Source organism: Rhineura floridana, chromosome 4 (genome assembly GCF_030035675.1).
Source record: "Rhineura floridana isolate rRhiFlo1 chromosome 4, rRhiFlo1.hap2, whole genome shotgun sequence".
Classification (NCBI taxonomy): Eukaryota; Metazoa; Chordata; class Lepidosauria; order Squamata; family Rhineuridae; genus Rhineura; species Rhineura floridana.
The window spans coordinates 49,633,568-49,646,704 of NC_084483.1; the positions used below are offsets into that span (position 1 = coordinate 49,633,568).

At 39.4% G+C, this 13,137-nt stretch overlaps 1 protein-coding gene across 12 annotated transcripts in view; it reads left to right on the plus strand.

The window, feature by feature from the left end:
* The window catches only part of FAM83B (family with sequence similarity 83 member B), a 63,699-nt gene that overhangs the window by 35,517 nt on the left and 15,045 nt on the right, over positions 1-13,137 (plus strand). For all 12 annotated transcript variants that reach the window (XM_061622986.1, XM_061622973.1, XM_061622979.1 and 9 more), the window contains one exon: positions 12,440-12,604. In XM_061622986.1, coding sequence (XP_061478970.1) covers positions 12,455-12,604 — 150 coding nt within the window. In that variant the 5' untranslated portion in view covers positions 12,440-12,454. The remainder of the gene's footprint in view (positions 1-12,439; positions 12,605-13,137) is intronic.

The window sequence follows — 13,137 nt, forward strand, 5'->3', positions numbered from 1 at the left end:
ATTCTTGTTACATAATTAGGAACAAATCAGAAATGCGGTGAAGGCCATTCCAGTTCTAGGAGTGCCAACTTTCTGCTATCAGTTGCCTTTCAGATTTATATCCAGTAGTGTAGGTCAGGACCAAACTTAAACACAATGTTAAATGTGGCTTTGCATTTAACATGAACATTTTTTTAAAAAATGCAGATAGCTGCTGGGGATTGGGTTTATTTGGATTGCAGCAGGTGTTTTTGTGTTGGAGAGGGAGTTTTAATTGTTTCCTCCCCTGCTGTGGTCCTGATGAAAACTGTTCCTTTGAAGCCGCTATTTACATTTGAGGAAATCCCTCACTGGCACCAAAAGGTGAAATAATGGAAGGGGTTCATCCACCTATGCCTCAAAAAAGGGGGGAATTCAGGGAAAGTTATTTTTTGAGGTTTTTGTTTTTTTTCTAATTTTTCAGAAAAACAAAAAAAGCTTTCAGGGAGGTAGGAAAAATGTTTTCCCTTGATTTTTTCCCACCCCCCACCCCCAGGCTTTCACATCTCTACATCCATTGCTTGCCTGCAGTTATCCTGATAATTGTCAGCCACTCGAAATGGCTGTTGTTTGCATTTTTAAAAGAAGTCTTCATGCTAAATGCAAAAATGCATTTAACATCAGAGCAAGTTTGGCCCTGTGTCTGAGTTTCCATAACACTGTGGAAGAAAAAAAGAGCTTCATGTTGTGTTTGAATCAGTAAGATCTGCTAGAAGCACTTTATTAAAACAAAGCAAACAAAGCTGCTTGGAGAAAAATTCAGACAGGCATGGGAACACCATGCAAGTCCAAAAGTTCTCTGTCCCAAGCACTTTTCAGCACATACTTATAGGGATTTTCAAAAGCACACAGGCAGCAGCATCCTACCTCTTAGAAAACAGAATGTCCTATCATTACACAAGTACAGTTTTCCTTATCATTGCACAAACATCTTGTCTAGTTGCGGTTAAGCATCATCACTTTATCAGAAGGTCTTGTGACACATCCCTCGCTGGATCGTCACCTTGTAGTGGTGCGTGGGCTTGTGTGTTCCAATGAACCCTATGAGCGATGCCGTCGGGAGTCATGTACTCCCAGCAGGGTCACCCATGGAACCAGACAAAGAATGATCCAAGAATGTCCTCAACGGCAGAACAGGCAGAGGATAACAATGTGTATGTTACAATGGCTGTGAAGGTGGATGAAGGCTGCAGCAGTTAAAAGACTTCCAATCGTCGTGGTATCCGTGCCATTGGATCAAAGCCTTTTCCTGTCAAGATTGTGTGTTGATCGTCGTGCACCGTTCTCCCCACATAAAACAAATTCATGCACAGGTGCCTTCCAACCAAAACACAACAAAACAAAAGCCCCATGCCGATCGGTGAATGGCAACGGGGGCAGGACTGTGAAATCCGGAAGCCCCTAGTCATGGACCAGCACATGGGTGGTGGATACAGACACAGTCGTCCTGGCTCAAGGACCAAGGCAGTTGAGTAGTTCGGCAGCTATATCTACAACTGAGCAGTCCTGTTCAGGATCCACTCTGCTCCCCCCTTATGAGGAGGGGGCTAGAAAAGGTGCCCTAAACATAGTCTGCCTCATCTCTCTCCCTGACTGGATTACCGCGTCCAGTGGGGTCACCACTTAGTGGTCGCAAAAGACAATTCAATTTTGGAACATGGACTATAAGGACATTGCTGGACAATACAGATAGTGAAAGTCCTGAACACAGGACTTCCAAGATTTCGAGGGAGTTGAGACATTTTAATATTGACATAGCAGCACTCCAAGAAAATTGAAGAGCAGGGGACGGACAATTGAAGGAAGAAAAAGGAGGTTACACCTTTTTCTGGAAAGAACTGCCTGAACAAGAACAACGAATACATGCAGTAGGCTTTGCTATTAAAAATGATCTTGTGAAGCTCTTGTCAGAAGTTCCTACTGGCAGCAATGAATGACTTTCAACTCTCCGTTTAAAACTTGCCAAAAACCAGCAGGCAACTATTCTAAGTGCTTATACACCAACATTAGATGCTGATGAAGACATCAAGAAAAAATTGTATACCCAGCTGGATGCCATCTTATCAGAGATACCTGAGGAGGATAAAATTATCCTCCTGGGTGATTTCAACACAAGAGTTGGGCGTGATTTTGATTATGGCCAGAAACCATTGGGAAAGAAGGAGTTGGCAATAGCAACCTGAATGGAATTCTACTTCTGACTAAATGTGCAGAGCATAATCTTGTTATTACAAACACACTCTTTTGCTAGAAAGATAAATTTAAAACACCATGGAAGCACCCTCGGTTGAAGCACTGACATCTCCTGGATTATGTAATTGTCCGTGCCAGAAATCATTGTGATGTACTCCTCACTAGGGTCATGACGAGTGCCGACGACTGCTGGACAGATCACCGATTAATTCGATCCACTATGGCCATTAATATTGTTCGTCAACGTAGGCTCCAAGGAAGAAAACCAAGGCGTAAAATGAACATCCACGCCCTTCAAGATCCCATTAAGCGAGCTTGCTTTCAAACAACTCTCAAGAAACATCTACCTATGGAACTCCCTGAAAATGTCGAGGAACACTGGATTAAACTGAAGACTTCCATTATTGCAGCATGTGAACAAACTATTGGATACCAAACTAAGAAACATCAGGACTGGTTTGATGAGAATGATAGTAAGATTGAATATATCATTGACAAGAAAAGGAAAGCCTTCCAGATATGGCAGAAAGACATTAACTGTGCTGCTAAGAAAAAAATCTATGCCAGTGCAAAGGCTGAGGTCCAAAGAAGAAGTAGAGAACTTAAGAACACCTGGTGAATAAAGAAAGCTCAAGAAATCCAGCATTTTGCAGATGCTCATAATGCACAGGGCTTTTTTAATGCCACAAAGGCCATCTACGGACCAACAAATTATGGGTACAAATTCCTTACATTCAATAGATGGTACCAAACCTCTAAAGGACAAGGAGTCTTGCACTGCATTGGAAAGAGCATTACCACGACCTCCTTAATTATGTGGCTGGTGAGGTCTTCTTGCAAATCCCGCAACAACAAATTAGAGATGAGCTTGCAGTATCCCCTAATTTGGATGAAGTCAGTGAAGCCATTAATCAAATGAAGAACAACAAAGCTAGTGGACCTGATGGGATTCCTGCTGAAGTCTTTAAAGAAGGTGGGCCTGAACTTACATAACAACTTCATAAGCTCATCGAAAAAATCTGGATGAGGGAGGAGATCCGGAAGACTGTAGGGATGCCATAATTATCACTCTTTTTAAGAAGGGTGATAGAACATATTGCAAGAACTACCAAGGCATCTCTCTTCTGGCTACCTCAGTTAAAATCCTTGCAAGGATCCTCACAAATCGCCTCCTACCAATCTCAGAAGACATCCTCCCTGAATCCCAAAATGGTTTCTGCCCTTCCAGAGGGACAGTGGACATGATCTTCACTGCACGACAGCTTCAAGAAAAATGCAGGGAGCAAACCCGACCTCTGTATATGGCGTATATTGATCTAAGGCCTTTGATATTGTAAATCGAACTGCTCTCTGGACTATCCTTCTGAAAATTGGATGCCCTGATAAATTTGTGAATATTTTGCGACTCCTCCATGACAACATGATGGTGACGATTTTGGATAACATTGGCTCTCAAAGTGATCCATTCAAAGTGGGATGAGGCATCAAACAGGGATGTGTCATTGCTCCGACCTTATTTGCTATTTTCATTGCCATGATTCTACACCTTGTTGAGGGGAAACTTCCCACTGGTGTGGCGATCACATATTGAACAGGTGGAAAGCTTTTTAATCTCAGTAGGCTGAAAGCAAAAAGTAAGGTAATTACAACCTCTGTTGTAGAACTTCAATATGCCGATGATAATGTAGTCTCCGCACATTCAGAGGAAGATCTTCAAACTACCCTAAATGTCTTTGCAGAAACATATGAAAAGTCTGGCCTCTCGCTTAACATAAAAAAAACCAGTGCTTCACAGGTGCGAACCAATCCCTCTGTAGCACCATCAATCCAGTTTAATGGTGCGATGCTGGAGAATGTTGATCACTTTTCTTATCTTGGCAGCCATCTCTCTGTAAAATCGATGCTGAAATTCAGCATTGTCTGAGCTCTGCGAGTGCCGCATTCTCCCGAATGAAGTATAGAGTGTTCGAGGATTGGGATATTCACAGGGAGACCAAAATGCTTATTTACATAATGGACCAGCCATGTTGTTCGAATGCCTGATCACCATCTTCCAAAGCAGCTACTTTACTCCCAACTTAAGGATGGAAAACGGAATATCGGTGGACAGCAAAAGAGGTTTAAAGATGTTCTTAAAGCTAATCTAAAAAAATGTAACATGAGCATCGAGAACTGAGAAGCTTTGGCCCATGAGCGTCCCAATTGGAGGTCGGCCATTATCAAAGGTGCTATAGACTTTGAAGAAGCACGAGTACGGGGCGAAAGGGACAAATGAGCTAAGTGGAAGGGACATCAAGCAAATCCTCATTGTGACCATCTTCCATCTGGAAACCTATGTCCTCACTGTGGGAGGCTGTGTGGATCCAGAATTGGCCTCCACAGTCATGTACGGACCCACTGTTAAAGACCTTATCCTGGAAGACAATCTTACTCGGCCACAAGTGATCGCCAATGAATGAATGACTCCTGCAATACCACTCTTCTCATAATCCTTTGCATTTACAAAGTCTGAACCAAAGTTTGAGGCCCACAAATTTTAATTCCACAATTAATTCCTGTGTCCTGTACCACATTCCTTGTAGAGGAGAGCCATTTCTGTCCCAGCCTGGTAATAAGTAGCACCTCAGGACTGTTCATTGTATACGGTTACTGTATGAGGTAAATCTTTTGCTCTATGTCGTAACCCCCCCACCCCCCAAAAAGCAGATGTAGGATATCTGTGGCCCTCCCACTGCATATTATTGGCAAGAAGAGGGTGCATGCTAAATCTTTAATAAATAACTGCTTCTACTATCATATGTGAAATGGCTCTGGGTGCAGCTACTATTGTTATCTTTTGCAGCATGACTCTTCCTGTGTCAGAGCACTGTGAAGGTGACTTCAGAAAGCTCAGTCTGCATAAGAAAAGCCCACATATGACAGCATCCCATCCAAGTGAAATTGGGTCAATTCTGGCACAGAGGGGAGATGCAGGATAAGCCCTTGCTGTATGCCCAAGGGCTACAGACACTGTGGGGACTGAGCCTTGCTGCAGCCACTACTGACTCGTGTTGTATACAGCTGCAAATAAATTGAGGGCATTCGTGAAATGGCTCAGTTAGTGTTGGATAGAATGATGATGTTTCCTTTTAAACTTACTGTTATGCAATATGCACAATTTTGCAAAGTGTAGTGACAGTACAAAACCTACATTAGAAGGCTTAAATCCAAATAAAAGTAAGAGAAAGGATATTTATGTATCTAAATGTTTTTTCACTTGTTACCTTTTATTGTCTTCTGAACTTTTTGGAAGGTTAGAGGATTATTAATTTCAGCATCGCTTCTCACGAAATCCCCAAGTGACTAACAATAAGAACATCAAAAAGAAAAACATGTATAAAAACAACTTCAGCTTCTTCAGTAGCTTTAGAAAATATGTACAATGACTTCAGTCCATCTTTGGCAGAAAATACTGTTTATACAACCAATATTGTCAAAGTCTTTGGAAATGAAGTCCATAACTGTTAAAACTATATTCAGAAATACATTCACACGTTTTTATTTTTGAAATTCATTCTTTTCTGAAATGCTGGAACGTCTCAAAACACTGTACACATAACATGGTGTTTCATTTTTTTTTTTAAAAAAAATGAATGATAAAAAGGGTTGAAAAGGGTCCAGTTAAATTTCTTTCTGAATAGTGGTAAAAATTCATTTGTTAATGCTGAATGACTTCTTCCTATTTCAATAATTCTGTGCTGCTGTAAATGTCTCTTTAGTGATCTGCCCCATTTCCCCTTATAAACAACATGCTTTTTCTACATTTTTCAGTGTGCTTTTCTTTTTCTTCTTGTACATATGTTAACCAATTAATGGTACTATGGAATTTATACATATTTAACAGTGTTCAAATTACAGGGGGCTGCTTCTCTTACCTGTCACGAGACTCCCTTAGCTACTGTTTTTAGAAGCCGGGGGGGATGGTTTTTTTTATAACTGGAAAGAATCAGGATGTAGGAGTTGCATTGCTACAGCAGCAGTGGCAAACATTGTATTTTTTAATTGTACATGATATTTAGAGTGCTTAGGGCAGAGAATATATATTTGAGGATGCTGGATAGCCTAACCCAACCCCAGATCCGAAAAACATTAGTGGTCTTATGAAGGGGAGGCAACCTAGGAGAATTTGTAGTTGCCTGCACGTAGTATATGTCTGGAGAAAGCAGCAGCAACAGCATAGAAATGTAAGTCAGGGGACTTTTTCAGTAAAAGTCAAGAAGGATGTCATGGATTGTATCTATATCTTTGGTAGGAAAGATGAGTCACAGGAATCTTGAATTTCTGAAGGTGCAGCCATGATGTTGGGGAGACTTGGAAAAAAGTTTGTGGCACAGACCACTATAGTGAAACAGCAGTATAGGAAGCAATGTCTATTTTAATAAGGATAATGCCTATTTTAATAAGTGGGAGTATTAAAGCCATCTGTTCCAACCTAGTTCCTATTAGCAAAAATGTGTCAAGGTTCAGAATTCCTGTACTGACATCTTTTAAAGTAACTAGACTGCCACTCTTGCTCTCCCCCCTTTTCATTTTAATCATCATGCATATAATTTCCACTGAGTCTAAGCACTTTTCCCTCTGTGTTTAGGATCTAAGCATCTCTACCACTCTCTACCTCCTATTCAAAGTACCCCTTCAAACTTACCAGAAGTCTAAATACACCCTGATCAAAGTGGCAAGGCATAAACTCTTAACAGAAGTGACAGGGCAGATGTAGGTCAGAAAGCATTGCAGTTGACTGAAACCTTCGTTGAACTCAACTTCCTTTATATTTATGTCCCAGCGGGGACTTACTTTCAGGTATATAATAATCCACACTGCAGAATTATGTTCTGTTTTTAGAGAACTGAAACAGCCGAAATTTTTGTCATTTGGCAGAAGGATCGTTTCTTGCTAAAGGTTGCAGCATTTCTTGTTAAAAGTTACAAGCACTATGGGGAGTTCTTCATGGCAAGCTCTTGTCTCCATGGGACTATCTCCTTTTCTTCCTTTTTTGCTGAATCAGTCCACTGTGCTACATAATTTGTAGTGAAATACAGGGAGTGGCTGCTAGAGAAGTGAGTCAGAAGCTCCATGGTTCACTTACAAGCTCATTCACATGCGTAAAGACTAGGAACTTTTCCAGCAGCAGCCCACACTTCAAGTTTTATCTTAGGGATTCTCTAACTGGAATGTGACACCATTATGATAGATTACAAGGTCAGCAGTTTTGCCTGATTATGTCAAATGAGTAAATTCATGGGATTTTGAGCATTATGTGTTTGTTGTTCCAAGGGCTTAGAGTTCATCGGTTTCTTGATGATGTGACTCATGACTGGCACTCAACCATGCAGTTGAACACTGATTTCAACCCCTATAAATTATAATGGTTTTATTTGTAATTGCTCTACTTTTCTTATTGGTCACCTCAAAATAAGAAGCAAATTAATAACCTACAGCCAGTGATTGCAAATCACTACTTAGTATAGCACCATTCTGTAAAGTCAAAAAAGAAAGAAGACTGCTCTTCAGCAATCTGCAGTAATGACAAGAATTATTACCAGCAAAAGGACAATTACGTCAATATTTCATAGATACAGAAAGAGGCTAGCAAAGTGTTCCAACCTGTTACCCATGCGTCATGGTCATTATTTGTAATAGGCTGATCATGACCTAAGCTGTTGAGTCTGTTGGAAGTCACATTCTATATTCAAAATATAGAATATATGGAGCGAAAGGCCAAAAAAAGCTTTACATACAGAAGTTAACATGCATTCCTCTTTCAATAAGCCTTCTAAAATAATTATTCCACTTGGTATCTGTCTTGGATCTGAATAAATTTTATACATGTCCTGTTGCTTTTATATTTACAATTTTTATATGCAATTGTTTTTATATATGCAATTATTTTATATATGTTATTATATTGGAAATTGCTTCTGGATGCCTTGTGGGAAGTGATTCATGAATATAACAATAATAAGAGGCTCCCAGGTTCAGTTGCTGGCATTTCTGAGTAAAGCATCTCAGAAAGCCTTTCTGAGACCCTGGACAATTGCTGCCAGTTGGAATGGACAATACTGGGATAGATGAACCAATTATCTGACTCAATATAGGACAGTATATTATAATGAAAATTGAACACTACATGCACTTTCCTCCCATTGACAATTACTGCCATCATATATGGAAGCTTTCATCATGTGATGAAAATGTATATTTACTAGGTCTGATCTTACTGCTCCCCTGGGACTTTGCACAGATGGTGGTTGTACTTTACATTGTGTGGTGACTATATAGGCCAGGTATGGTGAACCTTTGTCCCTCCAGATGTTGCTGAACTACAACTCCCATCAGCCCTGGCCATTGGCTGTTATTGACCAAAGTGGTATATAAAGTGGTTGACACAATTAGTGTATAGCAAAGTTAGTGTATGACAAAGCTATAAGTAAGCTATACTCCAGAGCTGAACTCTTCAAACAAAATTGCTGTGTAATTTTCCCATTTTCATTCTTTAAAATGTGGTTGATAATATAAATGAATTTTCTGGTTTTCCTACTAGCCAAGGTTCTTCAGTATTTTGGTTTTTCTTTGTTTTGTAATGGAAAATGTTCATCTTAGAAATTAACAAAATACTTTGTGGATTTTGGAGCTTGATTTAAAATTTAAAATTTACTATTCATAGTGACCAGCTCAGCAAGATTGTTTCCAAAGAAACTTTTTTTGTTATTTTACATACTTTCATAAGGAGCTATGAAGACATAAATTGCTCTAGGTTGCTGCTGTTTTGTTATTCTGCATATTATTAAATGTAGTCTTAATTATCCCTAATTTTTCAGTTGTTTCTAATCTCTTATTTGTTTGCTTCCTGGTTCGTCAGAATATGTTTCCTGAGATACAGAAGAAGAAGAAAAATTATTCTATTAAAATGCCAGTTGCGAAGTTCCCAATAAGATTTGAAGAGTAAGGTTAGCCTCAGTCAAAGCAGCCTAGTGACTCTAGAAAAGTTGAAGCATGCCTAGTGCTGGAGACAGATGAAGGCAGAGAGTTCTCAGGGTCCAGAATCATTAAGGAGCCCAATAGCAGAAAGTCACCTCCAGCATCTTGACTCTCACTTGGCATGGGATCTGGCCAGGTAGAAACAAATGTCTGTGTACCAAGTGGGGGTGTACCTATGGTTACATATGCGACTGTGCAGGGGGACTCTGGGTTGTTCTAGCATATAAGCCTTGTTTCTCTCTACTCCTCACTGGCCATGCTGTTGCTTCCCTCAATTACTCAACTATCATGATTATAAATGATCCAAAAATAATTTCAGCACTGGGTGGCATTTCTAGTATACTTGTTAAGTTCTGAAAGTCAAATATCAGTGTTTTTCATACATATACTATCACTGAGATGTGTGAATATTTTGGAAACATGGCTACACACTGGTGAGTAGCAACTCAACTTCTGATACCACTTTGTGATTTTTTTTTAAAAAAAACCCTATAGCACAATAGCAGCTTACGAACCTCAAATAGCAATGCTAACGCTACTATTTTAGAGGCTTGGGAGTGCATTTGGACCCTTAAGTGGGGAATGTTGGGAAGATGTCCCATACAGCAGGGACCTGCCATTCCATCATTTCTTCATGAAAAATCAACCTCAGACTTAAGTTTTAATTTGTTTTAAATTTCCAAGTGCTGTGCCACCTTCTGCATTATAATTTGGGACCTATAGAAGCAGCTGATTACTTAGAAACCTCTTGTTTCAATTCCTAATATAAAATTATATAAAATATTAGTCACATAGTAGCCAGAAATAACTCCCATTATATTCAGACATACATATTGCAGCAGATATATACTGCAGAAAGGCAGCATGGAGCAGTAGCTGTGTTATGAGCCCTGCATATTGGAACACCCACGTTCAGGTCCCTGGTCAGCTGATGAAGTTTACTCAGTAGCTTTAACTAAGCCTTTTTCTTTGCTGAGTCTTTACCACAGGGTTGATAGGAAGCTAAAATCTCACTCCAACCTCCTTGGAGAAAGATCATAATGCAAATAAATGAATAAGAACTTGGTTATTTTGGATTCTGAGAGTTGACCACTTGAAACTTTGGCTCTATTCCTCTCTCTCCTCCACAGAGTCTTCAGTTAAATTGACTCATACTGTAATCTCATGTGAAAGTTGTGAGGAAACCAATCACATATACTTCCTGCAGCACCACTACTGGTGGTCACAAACAATCAGATGTTTAGTCAGAAGACTGACTAATAAACTGTGCTTTGTAAGCCGGCTGTGATTCTCAAATGACTAAGAACAAGCTCCATTTATTTGAAATTAGATTTCGCTACCCATCACTTTGTTGAAAAGCCATCTTTTTTACTTGGAAGCTTCAGGCAGGTGTGTTTTGTAGGCCTGAACAAATTTAGTATTACAGTACATTTGAAGTCCTTGTTTTTTTCCAGTGTTACCCTTCATTTTTTGAGGCTAACTATGTTAGGACTGATCTCTCTTGCCGCCTGGTTTAGGTTTTGTATCTTGCTTTGTGTGTGTGTGTGTGTGTGTGTGTGAGAGAGAGAGAGAGAGAGAGAGAGAGAGAGAGAATTCACTAGCACTTCTGTCTGTAAGCTCCTGCCTTACTATTTCCCCGAGATCACCACCTAGTGGTTGCTGCAAATTTTCATATCATTGGAGTTGGCCGATTTCAGCCTGCAACTGAAAATGGAAATGGACTGCCTTCAAGTCGTTTCCGACTTAGGGTTTACATGGTAAGCGGTATTCAGAGGTGGTTTACCATTGCTTTCCTCTGAGACTGAGAGGCAGTTACTGGCCCAAGATCACCCAGTGAGCTTCATGTCTATGTGGGGATTCGAGCCCTGGGCTCCCAGGTCATAGTCCAACACTCTAACTACTGCGCCACACTGGCTCTCCAGCCTGCAACTACTGAACAACAATTTATCATAGTACCTTTACTAATTGCTATTAGCTTTTACTAGATTTAAGGATAAACATACATCTGGAATCTTGGTGGAAGGAATAGAAAGCAGGTGCCAGATCAATTTGCAGCAGAAAAATAGGCAGCAAAGAAAGGACTAAGCATCCTCATGTCTGCTGCTGCTCCATTCAGAATTGAGCCCTTCCTTCCTCTCTGCACACACAAAATTGGTTTGTCATACTTTTAAAAAGATTTGTGGAAGAACCCTACAATTCTATAATTGTCATTGGATTCTGAATTCTTTTGTAATCTTCAAGCCAGTTGTGTGATTTAATTCAGATGTGGAAGTTTAAACTTTTGGCCTTATCAGGAAAGTTTCACTAATGTACATTAAACATATTTCTGATTCTTTATTCACCTTTCTCCTTATGCAAATGTCATTGACTTTGTAGGAATATATTTCATTTTATGAATTTAGATCCAAAGCTTATTGAGAAATGCTGAATCTTTCCCCTTACATTTTGCACTCTCTGAAGGCAACTCATAATAAATAGGGTCACCCCAATTGCAAAGTACAGCTTTGATGAAGCCGTTACTTTAAATCAGAGATGGGAAACACGTGGTTCAGCATGCGTTGTTGGACTTCAGTCCCCATTAGCCACAGCCAGCATGGCCAATAGTCAGAGCTGATAGGCGCTGTAATCCAACAACACTCGGAGGAGGTTCCCTATTTGTGCTTTGAATAGTAACACTTTTTGTTACAGAAATAATTTGCTTTCATAAAATTGTTTTCTGATTCAGTTACCCCCCCCTCAGTTTTCCAAAGAAAACTTTAAAACATTTATACAAATATGTTCAAGTTGAGTAAGTGTTTTAGTCTATTGCAGTCTTGTGTAACCTTAAAATTTTCAGTGCCATAATAAACATGTAAATCTTTTAAGGCGCCATAAGACTTCAATTGGCCAGTTAGGTGTGCAGTGCAATCCTATGTGTTTGTTTGCAAGTTAGCCCTTAAGTGGGACTTACTCCCAAGTAAGTATGTGTGAATTTGAAGCCTAAATGATGTAAGCAGACATATATTTGCAAATGATATTGAAATGCAATAATTCAGAAATTAACCAGTTTTCACTCTCCTGCATGAGGAAGAAATGTTCAATACAGAGAGCTTATGGTTCATTGTAGATGTCAGTAGCAACACTATGTGTACACTTCAAATTCTGTAATATTTTATAATTACTATCAGTCATGTATAAAATGGTATAAACTCTTTCTCTTTTTTATATGCAGGTTATCGCCATAGTTATGGATTTTTTTACAGATGTGGATATTTTTAAAGAAATTGTAGAAGCATCCACCAAGGGAATTTCAGTATATATTCTCCTAGATGAATCTAACTTCAGTAACTTTCTTAAGATGACAGAGAAACAAGGCTGTCAAGTCCAAAGGCTCAGGGTAAGTCATTTGTTCAATGGGAGAGAACAATATTTAGCGCACATGTGTTTCAAATTAATAAATGGACATTTTAGTTGTAGAAAGTGAAACATCAGAGGAGTGAATAGAATTAAAGTAATACACCTTTATCCTATCCATACTTGCTCAGAAGGAATTAATTCCAATTAATTTCAATGGAATTTACTAGCGAGTAATTGGGAAAGAATTGTCAGCCTTAAAGCTACTCTTCCTAAGCCCACTTACTAGAGAGTAAAGCTCCAGCTGCTCACAGTATGATTTACTTCCAAGTAAACACACACAGAATTGTGCTGTTAGGATTTCCGTGCCATGCCACTATCACTGAGAAGACAACTATTAAATACATTCTTTCCCAATTACTATTAGCAACCTAATACTGTGTTGCAAATGTTTGCTATTGTTACCTGCCATAGAACTTTTGAATGGGCCAGGCTTTAAATATACAATTATATGTGACCTAGTGGGAAAGTATGTTTGTTGTCTAGTAACGTTTGTAGACTTTTTTCCAAGACTGC